Below are 17,597 nucleotides of genomic sequence, written 5' to 3' on the forward strand. Positions count from 1 at the left end.
GTGTTATTGGTGATTTGCCTTTAATTAAACACATAAGAGTTTAAGTTTCAAGTTTAAAGAAAAAGAAATTTATAATTCACATATTCTAAAGATTGCTTAAGAAAATGTATTAAAGGTCTTTTAAAAAAAAAAATGGATTGAAAAGATCTTGAGAAACAGGGTCCTCGATCGCGTATGTTCACATGTTGGAAGTGTTGCATTAATATTACTCATGTTTAAGTAGCCTTTTACCAGTGCATGACTAGTGGTCAGTTCTCTGAAAAGTGGTTGGAGCTCTGGTAGGATAGAGCAGATAAACTGAATGCACATCATTCTGAGTCTCAGAATAATGTTTCATGTTTCAAAACTCTACTTTCAAGGTTTCACAACTTCAGATTTACTGAAGGTTTCAGAAAATGTGTTGGAGAAACTTGAAGAAAGAAAACTTGAGTATGAAATAACATTAAGAGGTGGAGGAAATCCACATTATTTTATTTTAAACAAGTTAAATGTTGTATTCTGTGTTCAACAAGTTATTACTTTTACTTTCCTTGTTTGACCTGTACTGATAACTACTTTATCTGTGTGCATGAAACAACAGCACCACCTAGAGGCTGCACGATAGAACTCCTCACACTTGGACTTTATTTAACTGCTTGTTCCTGTGAAGGGTCACTGGAGGCCTGAAGCCTATCCCAGCTGTCATTGAGGAAGAGGTGAGGTACACCCTGGACAGGTGTCCAGTCTATCTCAGGGCTAACACAGAGAGACAGACAACCATTCACACTCCAATTTAGAATCACCAATTAACCTAACGAGCATGGATGGTGGGAGGAAGCTGGAGTACTCGGAGAGAACCCACGCAGGGAGAACATGCAAACTCCACACAGAAAGGCCCCAGTCAACTCATGGTTTAGAACCCAGAACCTTCTTGCTGTGAGACATCAGTGCTCACCACCTCGCCACTGTCAGGGTTCACACGCGTCCTGGTGTGAGGTTTTTCTCTTCCGCGGCCACAGGCTCCTCTCTGTCCTCTGTTGAGTGACAGGCGGAGGAGCAGAGGAAAGTTATTAGTGAGCGTGTCGTTCACCGAGTTAGCTGTGCGCAGTGAGATTAAACATATTTCTGATTTCAACAGAGCGGGAGCATCGAGGTAATTAACGGTTAATGGGCCACGTTTCACTCGGCATTTCACCCTTGTTTTATTGTCTGACAATAGAAACAGAAAATATGTGAATGAAAACAACTTTAGGAATTCTGTTGTATTAAAATACTGCGTATGTGCACAGATAGACGGGGAGAAGAAATGAGAGAGATTAACGAGTTTTCGTGTAAACTTAAGATCGTTAATTTCCAAAGAAAGTAGTTGAAAGTCAACAGTGTGAGATGTGCACAGACACCACAGGGAAATAATTAAGTCCTGGAAAATAATTTCAGGTTAGGAGTGGGAACCCTGACTGTGCCGCCCCACGCTTGGACTTATCTGGGGAAAATCAATAAAAGAATAAATAAAAATGAACCAGCAGAGGAAGAATCAGTCTTAAGGAGTTACAGTCAGTCTTTTGAGGTGATGAAGGTGAATCTTAAATGTTTCTCCTCCTGCTCAGCAGTGAAGCAGCTGATGATTTCTCCAGGATCCACATTCAGATGGAAGCAGGAAGAGATCCAGACAGAGCTGAAGATGTGATTAAGCAATGAAACCATCTGGACACGGTGGAAATCCACAAATACTGATAAGAAAGAATAAAGTGTTCAGCTGATCAGGACAAATATTTGGAGCTCAGCTTTCCTGATCTATAGTCTCTGAGACCGATGATGACAACATGCTGATCAACACTGATCCTTAAAGTGTCTTCAGACCAGGACTAGGAACTGACAGAGCGCCCCCCTTTTCATCCATCGTCCATCAGATCCTTCACTGATCAACAGTCAAAGATCAACAACATGATCAAACTGACACATCAGCCATCAGAGGAGACGTTACATCCTGGACCTGGACTCTGTCTGCAGAGGAGACACAAGACAGTTAGAGACAAAGAAAGAAAGAAAGAAAGAAAGAAACAGACAAACAAACAAACCTTTGACTTTGAGCACCACTGTTTTCGATCTCACGGTGTCTCTGTCCTTGTTGTAGACTCTACAGACGTATTCTCCATCATCTCTCTCTGTGGGATATTTCAAGGTCAGACTGAGGTCTCCAGTTTCCAGCAGGTCTTCATTCATCTTTGTTCTGTTTCTGTAAGTCTGGTACTGGTCTTCAAGCTGGTCAGAGCCGTTTACATACACATGGACCTTCCTTTGGGATCTGTCCTTCCACTCCACTTTAACGTCTTCAAGCAGCTCTGTGGTTCTGAAGGGCAGTTGGACAGACTCCACCCCCTCCTCCACCTCCACCTGGTGGACTGAGAGGACAACAAATCACATCATCAGCTATAGAGACAGCAGCAGCAGGTTTTCATCACTTTATTGAATGATTGTAGAGAAAGCTGAAGGACAGAAGCAGATGAAAGCAGAAGGGAACATGACAGAGATCTAGAAAGGTGTTGATGATGATCAGAGTCTTGATGGTTGGTTGTTTGTCCATGTGCTGCTTCATAGTAATGTCTCCTGTCAGAGTGGAGCTGCTGTCTGCTGCTTCTCTCTGTCACATTTCTATCTATGGATCTAACATGACAGCGAAGAGAAGAAGGGTTCAGATTCTAACATGTCTTCAGTCTCTTTGTCTGTCTGTGGTGTCATTGAATCTCAGCTCCACGCAGCATTTCAAACACAGAGAACTGAATCCACCTCCTCCTGGTTCAGTCTGGTATTACCAATCTGGTATCTCATCAAAATCTCAGCTCAGCTCTACATTAGTGTTGGATCAATAACGTCCAACTCTGATCACATGTTTGCTGCTGAAGGATCACTGTCAGTGTTTCTCAGCTTCTCTCTTTCTATTGATGCCATTGATTTGAAAGTCTGGCTCCAACACTGACTGGACATCAATCAAACACTGCAGCTACTGCACCAGACTCCATTCACAATCCAATGGATTCAAACAGAGGAGCCTCTGACCTCTGACCTGTATCTACAGTACTGACCTTTGACATTGAGCGCCACTCCTTTCTTCATCAGGATGTTTCCCTCCTTGTTGTAGACGGTGCAGGTGTAGATCTTATTGTCTTTCTCTGTGGGGTATTTCAGGGTCAGACTGAGGTCTCCAGTTTTCAGCAGGTCTTCATTCATCTTCGTTCTGTGTCTGTAAATCTGGTGCTGCTCTTCAAGCTGGTCAGAGCCGTTCTGATACACATGGACCTTCCTGTCGCAAATGTCCATCCACTTCACTTTAGCACTTTTAGGCAGGTGAGCTGTGGCTTTGTAGGTCAGCTGGACAGACTCCACCCCTGAATCCACCTTCACCTGAGGGACTGAGAGGACAACAAATCAAGAAACAATTGAAAAGAAACAATTCAGCTGGGGTGGCTACTCTGTAACACAAACTTAAGGAAGTGGTGTTTCAGTTAAATGAAGAAAGATATATCATTATTGTTACGAAGCAGGAAAATTCATTCATTCATCTTCTATAACCGCCTGTCCTGTGAAGGGTTGCAGGGGAGCTGGAGCCTATCCCAGCTGTCACTGGGCGAGAGACAGGGTACGCCCTGGACAGGTTGCCAGTCTATCTGAGGGCTAACACAGAGAGACAGACAACCATTCACATTCACACCTATGACCAATTTAGAATCACCAGTGAACCTAACGAGCATGTCTTTGGACGGTGGGAGGAAGCTGGAGTACCTGGAGAGAACCCACACAGACACAGGGAGAACATGCAAGCTCCATACAGAAAGGCCCAGTCGACCCATGGATTTGAAAAGCAGGAAAATATTTTAAGGCAATATGTATGGATAGATCTCACATGCACTGACCTCTGACCTCTGACCTGTATCTACAGTACTGACCTCTGACATAGAGCTTCACTTGTTTCTTCATCAGGATGTTTCCCTCCTTGCTGTAGACGGTGCAGGTGTAGGTGTTGGTGTCATTGTCTGTGGGGTATTTCAGGGTCAGACTGAGGTCTCCAGTTTTCAGCAGGTCTTCATTCATCTCCGTTCTGTTTCTGTAAAACTTGTCCTGGTCTTCAAGCTGGTCAGAGCCGTTCTCATACACATGGACCTTCCTGTCGTAAGGGTCTATCCACTCCACTTTAGCTTCTTCAGGCAGGTGAGTTGTGGTTTTGCAGGGCAGGTGGAGAGACTCCACCCCTGAATCCACCTTCACCTGGTAGACTGAGAGGACAACAAATCACATCATCAGTATTTCTCCAGGAAGAGAAAAGTTGATGCAGATGGAAGGCTGTTTCAAGAAAGAGGGGAAGGCGAATACATGTTTGTGCTTTTAGGAGAAAAACCGGTATGTCTTTTGTGTGTTATGAGGCAGTGTCCGTTGTCAAAGAGTACAATCTATGTCGGGATTTTGACACCAAACACAGAGCTAAGTATGCCAAAGTTAGCCTTCCAGAAAAACAACAAATTGTCCAAGAATTAAAAGGCAAACTACGATTGCAGCAGAATATGTTTACAAACGCCACAACAAAAAACACTGCGACAGTGAAAGCTGGCTTTATTGTGGCTGAAGAAATCGCCACATCACAAAATCACATCACACCATCACTAAATTTTAGTGTTTACAGGTTTATGTGTTTATGCAGACAAATCTGCAAGGCTGTGTGCAGCCATTTGTTTTTGTAAAATGCTACACCTGTCACACATGTTCTTAGCAGCTCATAATTGTTGGTTGTACTTATTCTGTTATTAGATAGTTTGATCATTGATTGATGGAGTAATGTGGGTTTCTTAACCTGACAAAGGATTTATGTTATAACAGAGCAACTAATAAACATTTATATATATTTTTACATCTATGCAAATGCATATTTGATATTTGTAATTTGAATAAGTAATATATTCAGAGTTATTTAACATTAAGGAGTAGTTACATTTATTTTACATTACATTTAGTTACATTTATACTGTACTGACCCCTGACCTCTGACCTGTATCTACAGTACTGACCTTCCACATTGAGCTTTACTTGTTTCTTCATCAGGATGTTTCCCTCCTTGTTGTAGACGGTACAGGTGTAGATCTTGGTGTCCTCTGTGGGGTATTTCAGGGTCAGACTGAGGTCTCCAGTTTTTAGCAGGTCTTCATTCATCTTTGTTCTGTTTCTATAAATCTGGTCCTGGTCTTCAAGCTGGTCAGAGCCGTTCTGATACACATGGACCTTCCTGTCGCAAGTGTCCATCCACTCCACTTTAGCACTTTTAGGCAGGTGAGCTGTGGTTTTGCAGGTCAGCTGGACAGACTCCTCCCCTGAATCCACCTCCACCTGGGGGACTGAGAGGACAACAAATCACATCATTAGCTGTAGAGACAGCAGCAGCTCTGAGCACACTGAAGAGAAATACTTGGAGTGAAACATGTTTGACTGGTTCCAGTCTGAAATATGTCCCATTCTCCATTGAACAGAGACAATGTTCTCTTTGGTGTCTGTCCAATCATGTAACATCAGTAACATGTTTACAACATTAATGTTCAGGAAGACCCCCCCCCCCCCCCCCCCCACCCCTCTGCTTTACCACAGCTGGATCAGCAGCTGACTGATCACTGTAGGACTTATTAGAACATGGACATTATTTCTGTCAGTCTGTTAGAGAGTCATCAGTTCATAGAATAGAACAGAATAACCTTTGACCTCTGACCTGTATCGACAGTACTAACCTTTGACCTCTGACCTGTATCTACAGTACTGACCTCTGACCTCTGACCTGTATCTACAGTACTGACCTTTGACCTCTGACCTGTATCTACAGTACTGACCTCTGATCTCTGACCTGCATCTGCACTACTGACCTTTGACTTTGAGCTTCACTTGTTTGTTCATCAGGATGTCTCCCTCCTTGTTGTAGACTCTACAGATGTATTTTCCACTGTCTCTCTCTGTGGGATATTTCAGGTTCAGACTGAGGTCTCTAGTTTTCAGCAGGTCTTCATTCATATTTGTTCTGTTTCTGTAAATCTTGTTCTGCTCTTCAGGCTGGTCAGAGCCATTGTGATACACATGGACTGTGCAGTCTTTTCTGTCCATCCACTCCACTTTAGTGTCTTCAGACAGGTGAGCTATGGTTTTGCAGATCAGCAGGACAGACTCCACCCCTGAATCCAACTCCACCTGGTAGACTGACAGGACAACAAATCACATCATCAGCTGTAGAGACAGCAGCAGCTCTGATGCTAACAGGACATCTCTGTCCATCCAAGTCTTTGTGTCTCATGTTGGTGGAGGACTCTCAGTGTTCAGTTTGTTTGAGGACGTGGATCAACCAAGTGACCTGAGTTCACCTGGCATCTGTCACACCTCTGACACAAACCAGTGGAAACTAGTTTTAGACTGAACACCAGTTTTCTTCGACAGGACATTTGGAGCAGTTACCAAAGAAGAAGTCAGGAACTAGTGAAGAACCAATCAGATGAATGGATGAGGAAGTCCTAACACTCTGCTCTTGTCTCACTCCACCACATGACTGAGCACCACTCAAGGAGTTGTCACCACATGTTTCCATGGTAGCAGTTTACTATCATAAAGAAGTATTCACACACACATACACATTGTTTAGTCCAGTCATGTTGTAGAGCTGCTCCACTCAGTGATTCAGTCTGAATGAGTTTCTGACTTCTGTAGCAGCTGGGACAAATCTCCTCCACAGGACGGATGTTACTAACAGCATTATGGGTAGTGTAGTAGTAGAGACTCACCTGACATGAAATAGTGTCGAAAATGAAACAAAAGACCCCCAACGACACCAAGAAAAACAAACAGGAGAACCAGGAGAACTTTGGTCCAGGCTGGAAATCGTTCTGTGGAGAAACATAAAGAACAACATGACCTCTGACATGTATCTGCAGTACTGACCTCTGACCTTTGACCTGTATTTACAGTACTGACCTCTGACCTTTGACCTGTATTTACAGTACTGACCTCTAGATGTCGTTACCTTGGTCTCCACTACTTCCATATGTCTTTTAATTCAAAAATAAGTGAGCAGGACTGGTTTCTCTGACCTATGTGATATTGTCTGAATTAGGAACATCCTGACGCATTCTGGTAGTTTCACTATTGATTAGAGAAGGTATTTTCTGTTAATAGTTATGGGAATCATGCATGTGCTCAGTAATGTCATTGATGTTGTAGTTCTGCAGTGAGACTATAAAACAGAAAAGTCTCAATAATAAAAACATTGATAAGATAGAAAAGTAGTTTCAACTTCAGTGAATGGATCAGACTTCCACTGACAGTAAAATAAAAATAATAAAGGTCTCAACCTCTTATTATACATGAGATGTGTGTGGACAGCATGAGACAGAGACTGAAGGAGTCTGACTCAGGCAAAAAGGCTTAGAGATGGCAACCCTACAAATGTCACACAGTGTGTGATTATACAGTATACTGCTGTTCATTCATCTTCTGTAACTGCCTGTCCTGTGAGGGGTTGCTGTGAGGGGGGGCTAGAGCCTACCCTAGCTGTCAGTATACCGCTGTTTACAACGTTAGTGTTTATTGCTGACCTTTGACCTGCAGCTGTACGGCTGCCAGTATCCGTTTGTTCCCAAGCGCTCTGATGGAGCAGATGTAGGTTGCGCTATCAGAGAAGCTGGGTTTCCTCAGATTCAGGCTGAAGTCTCCAGTTGTCAGAGCATCAGTCTTCATGGATGTTCGATCGCTGTAACGCTGGTTTTGGTCTTTCAGCTGATCACCTGTCGTCTGACGCTGGTGAATGGGTGAAGGCCTGAGGTCGTAGCGGTTCCACTCCACCGTGGGGTGCAAAGGAACAGAAGAGACTTGACAGGGCAACCAGACTGACTCCGCCCCCTCCAACACCTCCACTGGCAGGGTATGCTGGAAAACTGTGAGAACACAAGAGACAGAAACGTCAATCAGCTGGTTTAATAAAAAAAATTAAAAATAAATAAAAACTGTCACATGGAGGGACTGAAGAAGCCTAACATGTTTAATACATGGTCCAGAGTTCCTGTTGGATTTCGTTAAATATCTGTTAATTGTTCTTCAGCTCAGGGGTAACTTTCTGATATGTGATGAGACTGAACCAGAACTCTTCATCAGCTGACTTAAAGACAGCAACTCACCTTCTTATTTAGTTCTGACTTGATTATTTCCTCTGACTGAAGCTGGGGATTCACAAATACACATTTTTATTCAATGTAACCTCACATAGACACACTGAGGACTGCTGTGTGTGTGTCTTTGAGACTTCCTCTTGGAGACAAGAATGAAGTCCTGCTTGTTGGATGAGATCAGCAATATGTCTGTGACTCCAACAGTGAAACATCTCCTGATTACCTCTTTGCTTTTCTAATGGAAAGATCAGGAACTGTGTGGCCTTGAGTCTTTGTTTTCCTGTGAAACCACATGTTGAGGTTTATTTCTGACCTTTGACCTGTAGATGTACGTCTGTCACTCTCAGTTCTTCTCTGCCATCACTGATGGAGCAGGTGTAGTTGCCACTGTCAGAGGGTTGAGGTTTTGTCAGAGTGAGGCTGAAGTCTCCAGTGTCTAGAGCATCAGGCATCATTGATGTCCGTCCTCTGTAAACCTCGTTCTGACCTTTAACTTCATCTGTTTCTTGTCGTTTGTGGACAGATTTGGGATTGAGATCGTTCCGTGTCCAAATCACTGTGGGGTTGTCTGTTGGTAAAAAACCTGAGTAGTGGCAGGGTAGCAGGACAGACTCCGCCCCCTCACCCACTTGCACCACACCTGCCAGGACATGCTGGGAAACTGAGAGGACACACAAAGAGAAACACAAATGAGCTGCATGTGGGTTTGACTCCACATGTGACTGACTGTAGGTCACATTATCTGCAGGGATCAGAGAAACCAGTTTAACTGGTTTCAGTCAATGAAAAAAAAAGTACAGATTATTGAATGTGTTTTCACAGTTTTCGTAGCCTGGGTGTTCCCATACTGCTTTGCGCGCGATTTCATTCTCGCTGCAAAAGCAGTCTGGAAACCATCGCCCATATTTTCGCCTGAGATAGGGAACCAATCACAGAACGGGGGGGGGGCAGCAAGACGATGACGACGTCTATGCGCGACACCGAAGCTTGTAGTGTGTTAATCCAACATGGCAGCGGACCTAACGTTACCGTTCGATGCAGCCTTAGACAGTGTTTTAAGTAGCTTAGAACGCAAGTTTATTTTAAAAAAGAGGAACGTTTGGCGTTGAAAGACTTCATTGCCAAGAAGGATGTGTTTGCTCTGCTACCAACAGGCTTTGGCTATGAATCGCGCGCAAGGCAGCATGGGAATTACCAGGCGCATTTGATAGACATTCGTAGCGCCCAATAAACGGCTCCAGGCATTTGTAAAACCACGCCTCAAATACGAGAAAATAAACACGTAGTTTCCAGACCAGCATCTCATTAGGCGCGTTCGACTTGTCTGCGCCTGTCTGAGTCTGACTTGCTTACGTCAACGTGATCTTACGCCGACTGTAGGGGTGGAGCATAAAACGGCTGCAGACAAGTCGGACACGGTCAACTTCGTGTAAACAATGGCGGATCTCGCGGTGTTTGCATTCGTTGTTGCCGACGAAATAGAACCTTTGGAGTTACCGGAATTTATACCCGTGTTACAACAAGCATGCTGCATGCAAAGGATTGTGAATAGCAGCAAATCTACTGAATAAGGATTAAGTAGCATAGTGCTTTGGTCTCCAATCTTGGCGAAAATGAACTGCTGATTAGGCTACTTATTTGAATATTTACTTTTACACCCAAAGTCGTTTAGCACCTGTAACTCAACCATGAAACGAATTCACAGAAAGATATTGAGATAGAGATTAAATGCCATTTGTTTTCATTTTTAGACAGACAGGTGTGAAGAAGAACCCCAAAAATCTACTAACCGTTAACAAGATTTGAACTACGGACGGCCGATCGCCAGACTGACGTGTTACCCACTAAACCAATTTAGGATGATACTGAAGGAGCAGTACTACGATATAAGTAAAGGATAATGGACGACACTTCTACAAATTTAATGCACGCGATGGTAAAACGGCCCAACGCGAAGCCTTAGAATGGAACCTGCCTGATTCAGCTCTGCACACGCCCGGACTCGAACCAGCAGCACCTCGGATCGGGAGGCGAGCGTGCTGACAGTTGAGCCAATAGCCCAGGCTATTTTTCTATTTTATTTTATACTCTAATGGAGTGAAGTCCATTATCCTGCTTATTCTACTGTTACCAACATGTTAAAACTGCCTTTTTACTGTTTAATGGAAGAAATGAACTCTGCATTGAACTGCAATCAGATACAACGTTTTCAGTAGGCCAGCCTACCATTGTTGCAGAAATCACATATAAGAAGGTATCCCTTCGATTTCTGTTCATTTTCGCATATTCCAACATAGCGAAGCGATAAACGTCAAAATCGTCATGAGGAGATTCCTCCCAAACTGCCCAATCACGTCTTTGACCTGACGTCATGAGGGCGGGTTTCCGGTCGTGCAGTTCGTGGAGAGCAACTGCAAGATCTGTCTGCAGGCGAAGACTCCCGCGATATTTTAAGGTCATGTGACATGGTGACGTAGTGGTAAGTCCCTCCCCGTCTGACTCAAGTCGGACAGGATTTCTAACCAGCATGCATTGCGTCCATCCCAGCATGCATTGCGTTCATCCCAGCATGCATCACGTCAAGTCAGACTCAGACAGATCTGCATCAAGTCGAACGCGCCTATTGAGATGTGCAGTCGCGCCAGCCAGGCTACAGTTTTCGTGGATTTGGCTGAAAAATGTCCTCTTGCTCAGAGTAATGAGTAATGACATTTGTAAGATTATGTGTATCAGGTCTGTCCTCTTCCAGTGTTGAAAGATCTCGCGAGACAAATATTTCTGCTACACCCACATTCCTGACAGTTGAACCTGAACCTTTTTCAAAAGGCCGTTTTGGTCCCCTGCACTTTTTACCGTCCAAAAACAATGTTACGCTATAGTAAACAGAGACGGGTCGAGCACTAGGACCAAGCGGAAAATGGCCGCTCAAGCTGAAGCCTGTTTCCCTTAGTTTAGACACGCCCACAAGCTCCTCGATCCGCCACTGTAAACTGGGCGTTTGTTCAACCTGGGTCAAGTCAGCTAGAAGGATTGTAATATCAAAGGTTTCATTTACATTAACGTTTCAATCGGTGTCCATGTGCATATGTGTATGTGTGTTTGGTAATTAGGCGCAGCCAGGATGTCTAAAAAAAAGAAAAGTGGACATAAGAGAGTTCTTTCTCTGTTACGGTAATTTCAAATAAAATTTAATACTTGACTACTTACACTGAATAATAGACATTTTATTCAAGTTCTGTGATGCCAGTTTCACCTGCCCACCACTGGGTGGTACTATGTAAATGAGCTCTGTTTACCATATATTCCATAAATAAGTGTAAAATTGGTGGTACTGAGTTGGAGTGAAGTTGATTAACAAGGTGAAATACAGAATTGGGTGATAATGTTTTGCCAGTCAAACCAAAAAAAGGGAATATTAAACTTAAAAGCAGCAACAGAAAACTAATAGGACTACTAGAAAAACTGAAAGATTAGAGTTTTATCAAAAACACTTGTGCCCCCCCCCCCCCAATCAAAATTTAGTCCTTGGTCGTCAGCATCCCCCCATGAAGAACTCACTAGCTAATAGTTTCACTTTCAAACACAATGACATTTGTAAATGTTTCTGTCCCAGAGTGAAGTCCTGACCTGCAAATATGTTTGATTCTTTGTTTGTTGATGTGATTTTAATCTAATAATGTGATGAACTAATAACAAAGTTTAAACAGGTCATCACTGACTTTCTTTAAAGAGACAGACGTGAGAGAAATGATGTCGGACTGAAATGATAATCAGATCCAGGAAGAAGGCATCTTACCGTGAACGAGGATCATAAACACCACCAACGTCTTCATCTTCCTATCAAATGTCTGAGGATTCAGTTGATGTGTTTGAACTCTTCTTCAGATCATGAGACACTTCTGACTTTCCACCTCTCGTCTTCGGCTCAAACTAAAGCGAAAGTGTTGAAAAAAGAAACAGGGAGAACGAGTTTTTCCGCAGCAGCAGCCACTAGTGTAACTACTAAACAGCTAAAGTCTAGAGGGTGTGGAGTCGTTTTTTGACGGATGTCTAGAAACTTCAGCTGATGTTTGTCTTTAAATATCAGGTGACAGGTGAGATATGTTGCCGTTGTCGTAGAGATCATTATTAGTGAGCAGAATGTCTATTTACTGTCGTTTTGTTCTCATCACATTTCTTTATGATTTGACTACCGCCCATCCCCCATCACTCCAGCTCACCTGTCACCTGTTCCGGGTTCATGTGCATCTGTCTGTGACAGAGATTAAGCTGAAACTTGTCTGAGTTTGGATTCTATGTCTGTTTGATTTATAAAATACAGATGGATCTGTGACTTTGTCTCTGTCTGACCGAACGGAACTCAACACTCTAAATGTGACCCACATCTGCAGTGTGAACACATGAACATTTCATGGCTGCAGCTGCTGCCAACACGTCTGACTTCCATTCACGTCAACATTATTTTTTCCACGATGTTACGTTTGTCATTTGTTGAAAGGACACAGCAGTTCAGTGAAGCTTTCTTCCTGCTGTGTTCAGCTGTATTATTGTCACCAGTCTGTAATTCATGTCCAGGTCCCTTAAACATAAAAGATGTATTTAAACTACATTTCATTGTTCTTAAATGGACTAGTCACTGATCATGTGACCATAACAACATGGATGCCTCCTAGAAGACAAGTGAGGAGCCCAGTGGGTCATTGGTTCATCAAGTGTGTGGAAATACTTCACTAAAGATGAAGCCCACACTACCGTGGTATGCCAGTCCTAAAATACAACTAAAGTACTACTGCAAAAAAGACATCCTAAGGCTAACGCCAGCAGAGGAACAGTCCAAATCCTCTGGACAGCAGTCAATTAACAACTTCACCAAACGTCCTGTGGTAACAGACAGAAGGAGGCTGCACATCAACTATTTGAAAGAGTTATTAGACCTTTAGCTTCAGAAAAATACCTGCTACACTATCCCAGCTAACAAAATGCTGTGGAGTACTATTGATACTACTACTGATGCTGCCAATTCATATAGACTAAACCAGTGGTGTCGTTAGGCCTGTTTTAGGGGGGCTGAAGCCTACAACATACAACAATACATCAAAATCTGCATTAGTGCTAACTTATCATCACTAATTAGACTCAAACACGTTTTCTGTGATTCTTCCAGGAGAGTTTTTTTTCACGTTTGTAATTTACTGGAATATTTGTGTAAAGCGTAACTGCTACATAGAAAAGAGAGTTAAAATAAAGAGGCTCATCATCACAGTCAGGTAGATACCAACCTGCCCTGCATGTAATCTAAACAATACAAAGGAATAGATGTGGATACACAGACAATTAAATGGAAACACACTCAAGTGCACGAAGTAGAGTTGTGTCAAACAGAAAGTGACACCAAGAATATGTAAAACATTTACTGTTTCCTAAGATTATTTTTATTTTTTTCATTCATTAACTGTACATCACTTACCTCTAATAGCTGGTGTGATATGGAACATTAAATGGTAAAAAAAAAAGCAGGTACATTTCTTTTATTGGAGTTCCCAGTGTAATTTGCTTTGGCCTTAAAGTTTTCATTTGAGTGACCTCCAAGGAAAGAGATTAGAAACAACAAACATCAGACATAAATACTGTATTTCCATATGTGAAAGTAATTTGGATCACCAGAACTGCTGGACCTTTGTTTTTAATTAAAGACAGACTCAAAGAAGGATTTATTTATTAAAATCAAGATTTTTTATTTTTTATTTTTTGCCAGTATATTGTTACCATATACAGTATACCAGCAGTAACACAGTATTATTTAGACCAGGGGTGCCCACACTTTTTTGGCTTGCAAGCTACTTTTACAATGACCAAGTCAAAGTGATCTACCTGTATATATACATGTAGTCACATTAATTGTCATATTAATTGTTGCTACAGTGTTAAAAGCTCTATCCATCTTTGTTTTTATTTTTATCAAAAATTTTTCAATGGCACACAATCTACCCGCACAGCCTTCGCGATCTATCGGTCGATCACGATTGACATAATGAGCAAACCTGATTTAGACTATGATATGTCATGGTTCTGCGTTTTGATTTCCTGTGTTCATGTTTTGAGCGTCGTTCATGTTTCATGTTTTTGAGTTTCCTGTTTTATTTTTATTTTTTCCTCGTTTCCTGTCTTGCCTTCTTCCTGTCCTGTGATTTCCCACCTGTGTAATTGTCTGCCCCGCCCTGATTGTTTTCACCTGTGTCTCCTCTGCTCTTGTGTATATATAATCCTGCCTTTCCCTTTGTCCTCTGTCATGTCATACTGTTCTTCCATGTCTTATCAGGTCTTATGATAGAGTTACTGTTTCCATGCCAAGTTATGTCAAGTTTTAGTCTTATCATGTTCAGGTGTTCTTCTTGTTCTGAGTTTAGTTTTTGGGTTATCCTGCCGTTTAGCAGCGCTTTGTTTCCTTTTGTTTGATTAAATTCGTTTTTGCCTACTCCTGCCTCACTGCCCTGTCCAGCATTTGGGTCCTACCTCACCCTGAAAATCTTGACGTGTTAATTATAATTAGTGTTAAACTCTACAACAAATTTACTGGTTACATTTCTGATTTATATTCATTTATTTAATATATTCATTTTAAAGAAGCAAAGACTGACAGACACGTTAGAGCTCCTCTTAAATCTCCTCTAGATATCTTATCACCTCCTCCATTTTTCTGATATCCTCTTCTTTATCTTTGAGTATTGCAACTATGAATTCAAAGTTATAACTAAAACACAAATTGAAACCCATACTAAATCCATTGATTTGTTGACCCTTCTATCCACCCAACCTGGGGACGTTATCTGACTTACTGCTATACGGCCACTAGAGGTCACTAAATAATAACATTTAACTATGGGAGGCCTCAGTGTAATTTGATCAAACAAATATACTCAAAGAAGGAACTTCATTATTTATTAGAATTAAAATAATGATAATAATAATCACCAGTATGCTGTAGTGCATCCTAACAGTAACACAGTAATATTTAGAAACAGACTGAACATTATAATTAGAGTTAAGGTCTAATCTCTTGCAAAAGATCATTAAAAGTCAATCATCAAATATTTTTAACTCTCAGATTTTACAGATTGCACGCCTGACGGTGAAATATATTAATTTTAAACAAAGACATACATGAAAAGTACATTTCACACCAATAGAAATGACACAGCACAGTGTTGGTCACTCAGAAATCTAAACTATTAAAACTTCAGTGATAGAAAAGATATAAGACACAAAACTGAGACAATGACAAACATGTTAGAGCTCAGCTTTAGTCTCCTTTTGGTATGTTATAAACTGTTCCATTTTTCTCAGTACCTCTTCTTCATCCTTGAGTCTCACAGCTAAAGGCTCAAACTCCTGCTCCACATGAAGTTTGAACTTTTGCAACTCAGGGACTATTTCAGCTCGGCTTCTCTCCACTGCATCCAGCAGTGGCTTAAACGTAGGTTGTGCTCTCTTCAGTATTTCCACTTCAGAGTTCACCCAGTCCAAATTTGCCTTAAAGAGCTCTGAATATATTCCAAGTGTTACAGTAAGTTCTTCCTGACTAGGATAACAAAAAGACTTGGTCATTACAAACTAAGGCACAAATGCACTTTCTGTTTGGATAATATTCCTCTCAGCCAACATTTAAGCAACATTTCAGTTTCAGTGACTCACCTTTAGTGCTTCTAATTTTTGTCACTGTGACTGAATTGAATCTTTCAGTGTTTCCTGTAATGTCAGAGTAAGAATTGAGATGCAGTCACATTTGTGTTGATGTAGGAATGTCTGTGACTCTATTGTACTATAGCACCCAACCCAACAACAAAACATGTCTGGCTTGTTGTGACCCAGACTGCCTGTAGACGTGAATAAATATAAGATTATTTTCAACAGCAATGGGAGATTAAGCAGAAATTAATTTACCAGTTGATTTTTTTCTATCAGTGAACAACTGGACAGCATTCTTGTCCAGGAGCTCCAACATACATATCATGACAACAGAGATGAGTCCATTGTTTAAGCCTTGTCACGTGTTTTATACCGAAACAGTTCTACTTTCTGGTAAAGACATCAGATCTGTAAAAGTCTGTAGCAATACTACAAGACAGAGACAGTGTTCAACAGGCTTTTTTCCAAATCAGTGCTTGGGTGAGAACACATCATTTAATTCCTTCTGGTCAATAGCATCACAGTATTCTACAGATTTATAATTGGTGGCCATAGAGCAATTTGCCAGAAATCAGAAACTGTAAGCTATTGAATGTGGATGTAAACCATACAGGGTTCAAACTGTAAGAAGTTAGAGTTGCAATTGTTTGCCTTATTTTAAAATGGAAATCATTAAGTGACACTCAGGTCAATGAGGAACAAACCTCTGCTGTATACAGATTGTATTGTGTGTGCTGGACTACGACAGCATACAAGATGCACCGTATTCTGGTTGTTTTATGTTTAGTTTCTGTAAGCTAATAGCAAGAAAATGCAAACGCATGACATTATTGTTGCAACGATCCAACACACTGAAAATACTGTCCAGTATAATCTAAACATAACCTCAAAGGTTGTGCACGCTCCCTGTATCAGCTGTGTTCTTGATTTATATTTGAGACATGACATACTGCAATGGTAACTCAGTCCACAGAAAATGCAAATAACTCTTGGCAGATCTTCCAAGAACTTGCCTTTTCTTTTTCAACTCTGCTCAAGACAATATGTTTCTGCTTGCCATTGCTTCCTGATTTCCCAAACTACAGGACGGGTCAAGGGTCAAATCACAGAATGAGTGTGTGTTAGTTGGGCATCAAAAATAATACTTCCATTAAAGGGAATATCAGTTAACTCCTTATTATTGTGTTAAATTTGAGAGGCATGCTACAGCCACATGTAGAGAAATCCAAAGCTATGATGGGACAATCTGGGTTTACTGTGTTCCAGTTTTATAGTAGCTTTTCACTTGGTCCATGGCAGTGTAGGAATATGCAGCGTAGTCTGATTGCAAGTTACATGACAAAACTATTACAATCGCACATAGTTGACATGAAAAACCCTGGAGGCTTCTTAAAATCAAAGGTGCTGCTTTTAATCTTGTATTGAGACAGTTGTCATACAACAATACAAGTCAAACTCTCCATTAGAACTAAGTTATCAGCACTAATTAGAAGACTCAAACACGTGTTCTGTGATTCTTCCAGGAGAGTTTTTTTTTTTCACATTTGTAATTTACTGGAATATTTATGTAAAGCGTAACTGCTACATAGAAAAGAGGCTCATCACAGTCATGTAGATACCAACCTGCCCTGCATGTAATCCAAACAATAGAAAGGAACGAATGTGGATACACCTTCAGATAATTAAATGGAAACACACACAAGTGCACTAAGTAGAGGTATGCCATACAGAAAGTGACACCAAGAATATGTA

General features: G+C 41.5%; 1 protein-coding gene across 2 annotated transcripts; it reads right to left on the reverse strand.

Moving 5' to 3' along the window:
• Positions 1-738: 738 nt before the first annotated feature.
• LOC311487454 (uncharacterized protein) lies at positions 739-12,069 on the reverse strand. Of its 2 annotated transcripts, XM_084543733.1 has the most exons (10): positions 11,956-12,069; positions 8,473-8,820; positions 7,590-7,928; positions 6,780-6,881; positions 5,877-6,203; positions 5,037-5,360; positions 3,924-4,250; positions 3,063-3,389; positions 2,058-2,381; positions 739-1,983 (listed from the first exon to the last, which is right to left on the reverse strand). In XM_084543733.1, the coding sequence occupies exons 1-10, from the start codon at positions 11,990-11,992 to the stop codon at positions 1,928-1,930; spliced, it is 2,511 nt and encodes an 836-aa protein (XP_084399859.1). In that variant the 5' UTR covers positions 11,993-12,069; the 3' UTR covers positions 739-1,927. The 2 variants fall into 2 exon arrangements, with proteins under 2 accessions (XP_084399859.1, XP_084399858.1); XM_084543732.1 differs by having other exon boundaries at positions 739-2,381.
• Between the last annotated feature and the right edge of the window lie 5,528 nt (positions 12,070-17,597).

This window comes from Chelon labrosus (genome assembly GCF_963514085.1).
Source record: "Chelon labrosus genome assembly, chromosome: 1".
Classification (NCBI taxonomy): domain Eukaryota; kingdom Metazoa; phylum Chordata; class Actinopteri; order Mugiliformes; family Mugilidae; genus Chelon; species Chelon labrosus.

Excerpts from the sequence above, each read along its gene's own strand:
- LOC311487454 (XM_084543732.1), bottom strand. The coding sequence starts at position 11,992 with ATGAAGACGTTGGTGGTGTTTATGATCCTCGTTCACG. Across the intron at positions 6,882-7,589 it reads CGTACAGCTGCAGGTCAAAG|AACGATTTCCAGCCTGGACC; the intron begins GTCAGCAATAAA and ends GTTTCTCCACAG. Across the intron at positions 5,361-5,876 it reads AGTGAAGCTCAAAGTCAAAG|TCCCCCAGGTGGAGGTGGAT; the intron begins GTCAGTAGTGCA and ends TTGTCCTCTCAG.